The 13055-nt window shown below is 40.0% G+C and overlaps 1 protein-coding gene across 19 annotated transcripts in view; it reads left to right on the top strand.

Annotated features, from left to right (window-relative positions):
* The first annotated feature begins 3547 nt into the window (after window positions 1-3547).
* The window catches only part of JAKMIP3 (Janus kinase and microtubule interacting protein 3), a 60833-nt gene continuing 51325 nt past the window's right edge, over window positions 3548-13055 (top strand). For all 19 annotated transcript variants that reach the window (XM_066619529.1, XM_066619533.1, XM_066619530.1 and 16 more), the window contains exons 1-2: window positions 3548-3682; window positions 9230-9727. In XM_066619529.1, coding sequence (XP_066475626.1) covers window positions 3548-3682; window positions 9230-9727 — 633 coding nt within the window. The remainder of the gene's footprint in view (window positions 3683-9229; window positions 9728-13055) is intronic.

Here is a 13055-nt window from a genome sequence, read left to right as displayed (position 1 = left end):
GCTGAACTCTTTGCAGGGCACTTAGTAGCTATCTTTGAAAACAAAGAGCTGAGCTTTTTGCAGGGTAATTAGCAGCTATCTGATTTTTAAATAGCCTCAGGGCTTGAGGCAATTAGTTATCTGATCTTGCCACTACCTGTGTTTACATTGGGCAGAGCCTCCAATCTTTTGCTGCCCACCAAAAATCAGGTTGCAACCTACCAGTGGATTCGGACCCATAGTTTGAGAACTACTGCCCTAGAATAATGGTTGGCTGTGTTTGTTCGGCACCTATGCTCAAGGGACGGACGGACGTGTATGAATCCCTTGAGGTGTCAATAAGATAAAACAAATCTGTTTTATATTATGGCAGTCATTCTTGACCAAGCATGATAAAATGTAAAGGAAAAAAAGTGAGAGTGGGGCCTGCAGGAGGCTTCTAAGTTTATGACAGAAGAATGCCAACGATGTGAAAATACCAAGAGGAACAGAAGCATTGCCACCCCAACTCACACAATACATCATTATTGATGACATTTATATTCCACCTTTTCTCCAAAAGGCTCAAGTACATGGTTCTTCCAAACCCATTATGTCTTTACTGCAACCCTGTGATGTAGGTTAGGCCAAAAATTGACTGAATGACCAGGGATTTTCAGATTATGTTCTTAGGTCATAAGAACGGTTCTATTTAGTTACAAAGATACATCTTAATTGTCATAGTAACCAGTTAGTATACATGATTGCTTGAGAAAGGTATGAATTAGAAGAAAAAACATGCTTGCTCTTTCTAGACTTTCACTAAGAAATGCAATCAACAAATTGCATATACTGTACTTCCATACTTGCATTCATGTTATTGAAGTTGCATTTTGTTTAATGAAGGGGTTAGCAACTGGAGTCCTTAGTAGTACCAATATCTTCCAGGTGCCAATCCAGAGACACAACAGGAATGGTGGAAAAAGTAGTGAATGTGACAAAAGAAGTTTCCAGCAGTCCTTTTTGGGGTCAATGCTTGGGGCCTTGACTACCTCCTGCTGTTTTCTAGTAAAATGAGTTGATTATCAGAGCCTTAATGGAATGGATGATTCCTAAATACAGTGCAAATACACTAGCCTAAGTGATCTGTGACTGCATTGTTAATGAGCAAAGCATGAAACACAATAGTCTTAATGTTTTATTGTCTTCTTGTGATTAACAGTAGCAATATATTTTAATCAATGCATAATCATGAGGTTTTATCAGTACAAAGTGATAAAAGCCCCATTAAAGTCGAATAAGGTATTTTCTATGCAGAATTCAGTAAATGCAGTTTCTTGAAAACTTCATATGTGGCTGTGACAAGGAGAATCAGGTGCATCAGACTGAAAAAGATATTGGACAATAGGGAGACTCTCTTTTTAAAATTATAAGCAAGCTCTCCAAAGTGTCTCATAAACAGGACTTCTACAGAGCTGTTTAGAAATCTGGAAGAGCAGTACCAGAATGCAAATCATTTTCTTCCAAATTGTTTACAATGTGTATATTCTGGAATTTAATTAACAGTGAATTCTAAGCTCTTTAAAAAAAGGGGGGGATAAGACTTTCAGATAGATACAGTGCCTAATCTCTAAACATACCTCAGAGTTTTAATGAACAGGCAGTAGAGCCCTTGAATACAAAGGGAATCTGGGCCATCTTGAAGTGACATACATACAAGCTGACAACATGTTTTTCTTTAACCTTTAGGTTCTTCGTAGTATGCTTGCTGCACTTGCCTTAAAAGTGTTATGTTCTTTGAATTGGAAACTCTTTAAGTTAGAATTTCACATTTTTTTATCATACATTATAGTCCAAATAAGATCACAATGCATACAATTGCAGCACACATAATTTTAAAACACACAGAGCACAATCCACAGTGTACAGTGGAGTTTTCCTGCACAAGCCTACACCTGGCATGAACAGAAGCTGTACAGGAGCACTACTGCATCATCATAGTTTTTTGCCTGTGTATAAAATTAAATGGTGTATGCTAAGAAAGTTTCTCTTGATTAAGCCTTATTTAAATCATTGACACAGGTTAGCTGTGACTAACTTAAGAGCCTGATCTAAACCCAGGCGAGCACTGGTCTCCCACATACTGCCTGGGAGATGACCATCACCAAAGTGCCATAAGGCATTTAGCAGCAGTCAGAATGGCAGAGGTGCCAACAGGAAGGCCAGTGGAGGCGTGCACTGCGCCTCCGTGCTGGTCTTCAAAGCTCTGGGAGCCATTGATTGTAAATTCCCTTCCAAGTGGTGGTGGTGGTGGGGGGGAATTCCAGAGCAGGGGGAGGGCAGGAGGAGGATGGTAATGGCCTGGGAGGAGGAGGATGGTAATGGCAGCAGAGACTGCTGCCGCATCCTACTCCCCCTCCTGCGCCTTAAAGCCCTGCATGGGTCAACTCAGATCTGCGTCAGCAATTGAGCTGGTTCAGACCTGAGTAGGCCTATAGTGGCTGCCAGGGCTTGACATGGGGTAAGGAAACAAATCTTCCCTTACCTTGAGGAAACTTCCAGCTACCTCCCTGGCCCCGTGGGATACAGTGGTGACTTTTGAAATCTCTGTACTGCGGCTTGGGCAGCTTCATTAGGATTGGGCTGTGAGTGTCATTAAATTAAATGGGACACAGGAACCCTAATTTCCTTAGGATGTAATTGTATTAGCAATATCCATGTAGATCATATTAAGTATAATGAACATAATATGATCTACATGGACATTCTGTTGCAGACCACACTCATAAAAACATTAGAAGAGCCCTGCTGGATCAGAGTCCATCTAATCCAGCTTCCTCTATCTCACAGGGTCCACCCGATGCCTCAGGGAGCACACACAAGACCACAAGATACTTGCATCTCGATGCCACCTCCCTGCATCTAGCATTCTATTTACGCTCACACCCCCTAGCAAAGGCACCAGATTGCAATTGGGTTTAACTTGTGCTACTTTATTAAACACAGTGACCAATTTTTAATTTTAATGAAACCTACTGAATATACCTTCTCTCCTTCGCCAGTCTGGGGTAAGCATAAAAAATGCCATCCATTCCAGCAACAGTCACATGTGAAGGTTGGAAAAGATTTATATAGATGATCAAAACTATAGTAGTATCAGAAGCCCATAATGCATTAGACATGCATAGCAACACAGTCCCTTCTGAATCATTGTGCAGGGATTTCAAAAATCACTCTGCAATGAGAAAAACAAGGTAATTCAAATTCCCAGGAAGTCCTTGCAAATGTTCTGCCTCCTCTTCACTGTCACAATCATATTATCCCTGTTTTTTAAGGCTCTGTTTCCTATAGATAAGCAATGAGCAAAAGACACAAGATTTCTTGAAATGCCTTCTTAGGTAAATCTCTTCTACTTTCTTCAATGATTCTTGCTGTATTCCTGTATACTCATTATGGGCCCTTAAACACATATAAATATGGTTGTCTTTACAGGTGAATGAGAAAATGGAGTTGACTCGAATCAAAGAATAGACAGGAACAGCAGGTCTCTCTGCTCAGGATTTTACCTCTCTTGTCACGCTATCTCACGATGTCAAAGAAGGGTGCTAACTTTCGAGCTAAAGGAGAAAGACCTGATGCCTTAGCTGCCTTGCAAGCTGCCAATGAAGAGCTCAGAGCAAAGCTCACCGACATTCAAATAGAGCTCCAGCAAGAAAAGAGTAAGGTGTGCATCTTTTTTACCCCCATTAATCAAAACGAAAGGCATTGTATTCCACACCCAAAACAATATGATGGGTGAACTGGAATGTACTTGTGCAGCCCTTCCATAGGAATCTTTCTGGGCAGAAACCACGCCATTTGGTGTGTTTCATCACACTGCAGTTCTGTGATTTAATAAGTAATCACACTTGTTAAAGATACAATGTGTATCCCTTTATTAGATTATTCTTTGCAAGAGAACATAGTACTGCTTCAGTAAATTGAGCAGTTGATCCTAAAAGGATGTAGTAAACATTAAACAGGACCCTCCTCTTAATATTACTCCTGTGGAATGAAGCCTGAAGGTTGTTTTAGATCTATCCTTTATAGGAGCACACATTTTGATGAATTATTTAGTGGTTTCTCTAATTGGTCCCCTATGGAGGCAAAAGCAGCTGTAGTGTCAGCATGTACCATACACCAAGAAGCAAAATTGCCAAGATGGGGGGGGGGAAGGGGACGATAGCATAAATCTATACATGGTACACATTAAACAGGCTGACTTGGCAACTTCTATAGAGTACAATCTAACTTCTAATTCCTAAATTAAATTATTGTTGCTTACTGTGTGGATGACAGCCTGGAGCTTATATTTGCTTTCAGAGTACTCTACCAGACTGGAAGACAAATTAGATTTTTGTCAAAGCTTTGCTTTGTATGAAAACTCTGGGGTTTGTTTTTTTTAATCTCATATGGAATTGAAGGTTGGAAAACTGTTCTCCCTCTGTATTTGCTGCCTGAAACAACCACTTCATGGTAAGGTTGGCTCATAGAGATTCTTTAAGTAGAGATGCTAGGAATTGATCCTAGAACATACATATTTAGGAAAATAAAAGCCAAATTATAACATAATTTATATGTTTCAGATGTACTGATAGTTTACAGGTTGATGATAGTAATCATTTTCTCTTTGCAGACATTGTTCTCCATGCATTCTCTTTAGAAGAGTGTTGACCTTCTCTTTTTAATTTTTAAATTCTTACCACTTCATTTCATGAATTACCTTTAAATACATATTACAATACAGTAAAAATACATTGTTAATATTGAGACTATTGCCATTGCTGCACCCAGTGAATTCAGCAAATGGTGTATCAATGAGCAAAAATGACCTTTCAGCAAATTGTTGGGAACACTCATTTTGTTGATGTTCTGTTAATTATAATATTATTTGAGTTTGTATTTTCACTGTTAGAAGTCTTCACATTGAACGGTAGGATAGAAATATATCACAGATAGATTGATAGAGGGATAGATAGATAAAGGGATGGATGACCTGAGCTTTCAGAGAGAGTTGACACAACCTAGGAAAAACTGTAGCCATATAATTTATGCATACAACCATTTTCATCCCTGAGTGACTATTTGATATTGAGCATTATTTGCACACTAAAGTACCAAAGAATATATTCCATCCAATATAGCTTCTAAATAACCCGTAAATGTCAGACAAGCCTGTATATATTATCAATGAATCATCAGAACGTGTGTTTTAGCACTACTAGTGATTTCTCTGGAGCATCACAAGCCCTGCCAGGATAACTGATGAGACTGTTTTCACCTGCAGTACTTTGACTAAAGGAGAGGAAAATGACAGATTCAGAAATGCGTTTTACTTTCTAAACTGTGTCTTCTGCTGTTGTTTCTATTCTAAATATAGGGTTAGCCAACATATGATTTATAAAGCCTACTGCTGTTCTGTGAGAAGAATTAACATGATATGAATCTACAAAATAAATAGGTAGTGTGAGTTATGCACTGTCCCATGCATTCTGGAGGAATTGGGGTGCAGTCCTAACCCCTTATGTCAGTGTTTTCCAGCACTGGCATAGCGGTGCCAATGGGACATGTGCTGCATCCTGCAGTTGGGTGTCATTCGCGGAGGCCTCCTCAAAGTAAGGGGATGCTTGTTCCCTTACCTCAGAGCTGCATTGCCCTTATGTCAGTGCTGGAAAGCAATGACATAAGGGGTTAGGATTGCGCCCTTAAGAATCGAAGAGCCCAATCCTATCCTCCAGCGAGGCTTCAGAGGTGAAAGAGGATTTAAATCTATCACCAGTGTTGGCACCAGGTTACTGAGGGAAAACCATTCATTGGGCCTTCCATGGTTCCTCTGGTCACCTCCCGATGGCACTACCATCAGTACTGTGTGTTCAGGAGTTGGCCTGACTGGGTATGCCCTTGGAAGTCATGGCTTCTCAGTCAGTATCCAACAAGATTGCCCTTTGTAATGTTCACTGCTTCCAGAGGGGAACTATGTTTGTTTGTCCCTGCAAAAACAAGAGTGCTGCCTTAAAGAAATTTGTGAAGCACAGGCTTTAGTGAAATATATTTCACTTCATCAGATGCATGAAGTGTTTGACTTAATTGACAGGAGAATCTTGGCAAGTTGCTTCCCTGCTGTCAATTTGCCCTGTGGCTTCACATCCCCCCCTTCCCCCACAACGGTTTTTCTGGAGAGGCAAGGCATTGCTGTGGGCATACGTGTGCAGAGCCTCCATGGCCAGGCATGCCTCTCTCCCACAGCATCTCTCCTCCCCTCCCCCTGGGCTCTGCTTTCTCCTATCTTCATCTGTAGTTTACCTAACTAGCTTGTAGGTTTCTCCCTGGAAACCCTCTGCAAACAGAAGGTTTCTGAACAGCAGGTTTGATTGACTGCTAGTATGAAGTAGGTGGAAGTACCCATGCCAGACTCTTATGGGCGCTTCCTTTTTGCCTTGTCCCTCCAGCCATTCAAGCCTGTTCTCCTCTGCACATAGAGGGTCTCTGGGGTGCAATCCCATTTGCTGGTGGTTGGATGAAGTTCCTGCACATGACTGAAAAATTGCTTCTGCGACTGCTTTTCCACCTGGGAGGAAAATATGAGTACCTGTGGTTTTTTTCTCCCGGGGTAAGCATACCCATATTTTCTCAGGTGGAAAAGCAATTGTACTGCACTGTTTATTGTGTTGGCTGAAGGAGGATTGGGGTTTGTGTTTCTTAAACAGCAGCCCCCCCTTCATTTAGCAACTACGTTTAAAAGCAGCTTGTGACACTAGCATGTGTCTCTGCTGTCTAAAGAAAAGTGTCAAAAATTCTATAGTGTATTCCCAACCCCTTGGGCATGGCTAATGTAGCTCTTTGGATCAAGACCATATAAATTGGCATCACTGACTTTGCTAAAATAAACTGGCAAGATCTGATCTATCCAGCACAACACGAGTTGTTGTATGCTGACATTTGCAGCGTTAGAAACATTTAAAAGATCTGCCATTTCAGACATATCCCAGTCTACGTTCATCTCTCATTTTACGTTTTATACTGTCCAGGTATGCTAGTAAGAACCTATACATGCAAACCACTCCAGACTTCACTATTGATTTTTTTTTTTTTTTTGTAATATTGGATATTACCATCCCTGGCAAATAAGCAATTTGCAATGCAGTTCAGCAGTCACTAATAAAAAATAAGCACTATATCAAGATTAGATACACCTAGTAGGTTGCTAATATCAACAGCAGACAAGCAATTATAGCCAAGTTCTGAATGGAGTGCATCTCTTTCCAATTCATTTTTAATTAGAGATTTAGTGCTACTCTGTAACTCTTGTGTAAATTACACATTAAAAAATACAAGTTCAGCAGTATTTCAGCATGAAATTGCTTGTGCAGCAGCTGCATTCCTAAGAGGGTGTTATTAAAAGAATGCCATTTGTATGTTGTTAAGTGTGTGTGTGTGTGTGTAATCCTAACAACTCAAACTTCTCCTTCTGGACACTAATACCAAAATCCTTCTAATATTTCTTAATCAATACCAGATCAACCATTACACAAACTCAGGATTGTTTCAGTCCTATTAAATTGATGTGCTGCCTGTGTATGCAATAGCTTATTCATATGTGCAGAAAAATATCAAATATATATATTGGAGTGTACCTTTAAAAAGTTACAGTGCAAATACTACTCGGAAATAAGTCCAATTCTGTTCAATGAGTCTTACTCCTAGGAAAGTGTACATAGGCTCACCAAACACCACTGAAATCACTAAGACATTAGGAGCCCAATCTTATGCATCCCCCCCCTCACCAATGCAATAATGCCAAACTGGTAAATGAAACACTATCCATAGAGGGGGTGGGTGGGTCAGGAGGCTTCAGTGGGGAAAGGGGATTGTAAAATCCCCTTACCCCTGTGTAAGCCTCCCAACCTGCAATGGGTCTCTTCAGACCTACACTGGCAAATTTGCCAGCGCAAGTCCAAGGAGAGAAACGGGGTGAGGAGACTGCTGCCGGAAGGGATAGGATCCATTGTGGGTCATCCGCAATGGATACTCCTCCTCCCATGGCCTCCCCATCCCTGTTATGCCTCTCTCTCTGCCCATTTTTGCCCCCCTGCCTCCGGTCCACCCTCTCACCTCCCCCTCCTGCCTCCCCCATCATCCTACCTCCTCTGGTGAGCACTGATTCCCTCAATGGTGGGGGTGGGGAAAGTGCAGGCTTTTCTGCCATCACAGAAAGGTCTTTCGCTAGATGTGGAAACAGCGCAAAAAAAAAAAAGTAAGCAAGCAGGCACAGGCACAAAAAAGACACAAAACAGATGCAGGCACAAAAACAGGAGTCTTTATTACTCGAGTCTTTACGGGTCATGATTCTTTTCCAAGTTACTGCCATGAGTTGCGAGTCAGTGCATAAGTCAATGACATGCATGACTCATGTTCCCACATGTCATGGAAAACACATGTTTTTGCAACTCAAGTTGAGTCTTTATGAGTCAGATACCCATCCTTGTATTGTAGCTTGGATTTAACAGAACAGTATCTTCTGTATTTAAGTCCTTTGGGCAGGAGGTCTGGTCTAGAGGGTACAGTCTCCGTTAGCCCGAAGATAACATCAGAAGGTTGCCAGTTCGAGGACACCGGCAGCTCCCTGAATGGCTGAGAATGGCAAGACCTTGAAGCAGCTGACAAGCTGAGCTGACTGATTCCACCTGCTCTTGGTGTGAGCAAGAAGCATCTTGGCTGCCCTCCATTTGAGAGATGGAGCTGCTTGCCAGCCTCCGTAGGAGAACTGGAGGCCAGAAGTGAGACCATACCAGGAAGATCCATTCTGAAATGTTGTTGGTTCTTGAAAGAGAGAACCTCTATGATTGTAAAAATCCCCTTGAGGGATTTAGAAACGCCTGCCTATGTAAAGCACCTTGAATAAAGTCAGAGGAGTAATCCAATGTCCAGAAAGGCGGTATATAAATACCTAGTAGTTGTTGTTGTTGTACTTTTTTGAGTCAACTTTTCTAATTACTCATTTTTTTGGTATTTATTAACTGCTGCTAGTTTTTCTGGATCCTCAGTTAGTTGAGCAAAGTTCTTTGGCAGCATACCCAAGTGCAGAAAAGCTTGTTTTAAAGCAGTTTTTAAAATAATAATTAATAAATGTCTGCTGGTGTCATGATAACACCTTGCATTGTCCAGTCTTAAGTTCTTTATGGCAAAATGCATCTAAAATATACTGTGTGATTCTTTCTTCTTCTTCTTTCAGGTCAGCAAGTTGGAAAGGGAGAAAAATCAGGAAGTGAAGCAGATCAAAGAACACGAACTGCATAAGAACATAGTGACAGTAACGGAACTCAAGGCTAAACTTCATGAAGAGAAGATGAAGGAGCTCCAGGTTGTTAGAGAAGGACTTTTAAGGCAGCATGAAGCTGAGCTTCTTAGAGTCATAAAAATTAAAGATAATGAAATTCAGAGACTACAAGCCTTACTTAATGCTGTACGGGATGGGACACCTGATAAGGTTAAGACGGTGCTTTTCTCTGAAGCAAAGGAGGAGGCCAAGAAAGGATTTGAAATGGAGAAAGTCAAAATGCAGCAGGAAATTTTGGAGCTTAAGGGAGCTAAAAAGCAAGTGGAGGAAGCTCTATCAGTCGTCATTCAAGCAGACAAAATTAAAGCAGCAGAGATCCGGAGTGTGTATCACCTACACCAAGAAGAACTCAGCAGGATAAAGAGAGAGTGTGAGCGGGAAATTCGCAGGCTGGTATGTGCAGATGTCAATCGTTGTGATAGTTTTAGCAGGGCTGGCTGAATGGGAAATATTATTCTGATGTCTATGCTAAGAATAGTTTAAATCCACATGACTAAGCATCCCACTTTGGGGCAACTAATCTGAACAGACTCTCTGATCCTGCTGAGGGTCATCCCAGCACTAATGAAAATGTCTGTGATGAGGCTGTCTCTAAAACATATGCTCTGCTGTGGGTAACAGGCGACAAGATTTTGATCCAGGTCGTCTCTTGCTCTGCTGTCATGTCATCTCTTTAAATGATCATTTCAGCTCCACAAGGAATGAGCTCCACATCACCGCGGGTTAGTATGCAGTAGAGTTTTGGGTCTTTAATTACATTTTACAAAGTTGTAAAATGCATATGTGCTAAAATACGAAGACCACTTGTCTTCCTGGGTTTGTCCTGACTATAGAAATGATGGAAGAGTATATTAGGAGAATGGGGATAATATCTCTTTTCCAATCTTGTTTACATGAAGCCTGAATCCACTTTATGATCCATTACTAGCTTTGTTATGCCCTTACTTTTTCATTTTGCAAAAACTGTATTGCTACAGATGCATGGGAGACTTCTGATCATTGTAGAAGGGTTACAATATTAATAATGTCTTTGTGATTGTTGTGATCTACCTTTCTTTGTTTCCTGATGTAGTAATATGCAGGCAACACTGCAAATATGACATTTCTCCCACAATCCAACACAAAGTAAATTGCACAGAAGTCCACTGATTTTAAAGGACTCAAGCACACTGAACACTGAATTGAATTGTGGCCACTGAATGCAAGTTGGTTTTCTTAACTTCTAAAGCAGTTCTGTGTAGGAAGCAACACATGAGTATGACTAGCTATAACTTATTTGCAAAGAAATTTATATACAGTAAAAAAATTTTATTGCATAAATCTGCTTTTATTACATAAACTGCTACATTTTGTATATAAATTTTCTGAAGATGTCTTTTAGGTTTTAAATACTCAGGTACTAACTAAATAGCTAATCTGACTGTAGATAATCTGTGCATAATTTTTTTAAATTAAAGGCTTACAATGATTCACTTATCAAATTTTAAGATATTACCAGCAGCTGTGATAGCAAAGGCTTCAATCAGTTTTTCTTGCTCCATATTGATCAGCCTCATATTTGTGTGCAAATGTGAATTTATCTTTGAATATCCCATGATACACTTTCTAACACTATTTTTGGATGCTATTTGCAGCAAGGGGTCTTTTCTGCAGTTAATTATTCATGGTGGATCGATTTTTGATGTATAACTTCAGCTAATTTATTATGTTTATTGAGCTGTTTGCTGTTTTCCATGATAAGAATGACAATGACAAACTGCATCTTCAGTTCCATATTAAATGATCCAATTTTTCACTATGGTAGATATGGTTTAGATGCATGCAACTTCAGGAATGGATGTTGGAGAGTTACTTTATTTCTAAAGTAAAAGATAAAGTTTTATTATTCAACTTGTGTAGTTCATGAACTTCAGATCCCACAAATTCCAAAAGGGAGAAATGTGACCAGCAACATTATCTGTCTTTCTGGAACATCTAGATCAGATTCTCATTTTCTGTAGTGGAGACATCCTCTAGAGCAGTGTTTCTCAAACTGTGGGTCAGGACCCACTAGGTGGGTCGAGATTTAATTTCAGGTGGGCCCCCATTCATTTCAACACTTTATTTTTATTAGACTTAATGCTACCATGGTATGTGACTGCATTTGGGGAAATCTGTACTTACAAATTTGTACTTTTAACAGGCTACTATGGATATGCTTTTAACAATGACAGTAAATGGGACATACTCCTGGGTAAGTGTGGGTAGGATTACAGCCTAGGTTTGTTAACAGTTGTCCTTCTTGGGGGGTGGAGCCAACACTCAGTGCAGTAGCAGGGAACCTCGGAGGACTTTGGGAGGAACTGCTAAATAGATGTGTTTCTAGAGGACCTCAGCAATGAGGGACTCTTCATTGTCTAAGAAGAAGACATGAAGGCTGAGAGCTTGAACCGGGGGGATCTCTAGGGATGGCAGTCGCAGAGGAAACCCCCAGAAATTGCTCTATGCTGGATGACATCGTATACTGGACACCATCTTCGGAGAAGATCTGGAGAAGACAGATTTGGATAGCTGGGTACCCCCCCCACGGCCTAGATACAACAACATGACAGCGAAAAAAGCTTTAAACTGTGAGTAACCAGTTCATTAAAAGGCTATAAAAAGAACTGCAATCAAGAGATTGGAAGGAGGGAAAGATAACTTTAAGATTATTTACGTTGGCTGGTAGCCACCAGAGGGGAAAAGAGTGAACCTGGATTTAAAGAAACCTTTGCTGGAGTATTTTTTTTCTTTTTGTAATAAGGGTGACTGGAAGAAAAGGAGAGAGATAAGAAGATTAAAGATCACCCTGCTGAAATGGTATGCATGGAAAAGAAATAACTAACTTTTAATGGCTGAAATAACTTTCTCTTTCCTAGCAAGAAGGCTCGATTCAGGCCTGGTCATTTAAAGGCATACTAACTTAATTTGACAGTGTTATTGACCTGGATTACTGATCCACCCCTTTTGGATATTAAGGATTACCTTGGACAAGATGGGATGCAAGATAATAAGACTTGGATAACTCTTTAATTGTTTGACTGATTTGACATTGACTGGAAGTGGAATATAGACTTACCCCTTTTGGATATAAAAATTGGAAATTAGCCTTACAAGAAGGTGAAACAAGATAATGAGAGTTGGTTGATTTTAAATTGTTGGACCATTTTATCTGTTTTTTTTACAGCCAGAGGTATATTGGCTTGATTTGATATTGATAAGAATGGCATTCCAAAATTTAAAGGATGTTAGTAAAAGCCAGTCCTTATTAATGGATTTGTTGTGGGATTTCAGAAGTGAAATGAAGCAACAGGTCAGAAAATTAACAAATGAAGCAAATGAACTCCTCCCTGACAAGCATGCAGGAACAGATTACAAATAACATACAAGAAAAAATGGATCAAATGTCGGATGAAACTAAAGAAGTGGAGATTTTTGAAATGAGACAGGAGATGGAAAAAGCAACTGTTATTATCAGAATTAAGAATTTTAAGGAAGAAAAAAAGAGGGAACTTTCAGAGAGCACGTCGTTTCAAGAAGAGGAAGAATTTTTGGATTAAATCCAAAAAGAACAGAATGAAGAAAAAGAAAGAAGAAAAGAGAGGGATTAAGAAATTTAAGAGAGTTAAGAAGAAGTGGAAGGAGCAAGAAGGAAAATACCAACAAGACAGAAAACAAAGGAAGTACTAAGACAGAAAGTGAA

This window comes from Tiliqua scincoides, chromosome 3 (genome assembly GCF_035046505.1).
Source record: "Tiliqua scincoides isolate rTilSci1 chromosome 3, rTilSci1.hap2, whole genome shotgun sequence".
Taxonomy (NCBI): Eukaryota; Metazoa; Chordata; class Lepidosauria; order Squamata; family Scincidae; genus Tiliqua; species Tiliqua scincoides.
The sequence above is the reverse complement of the archived record's forward strand: the minus strand, read 5'-3'. Positions and strand labels throughout refer to the sequence as shown.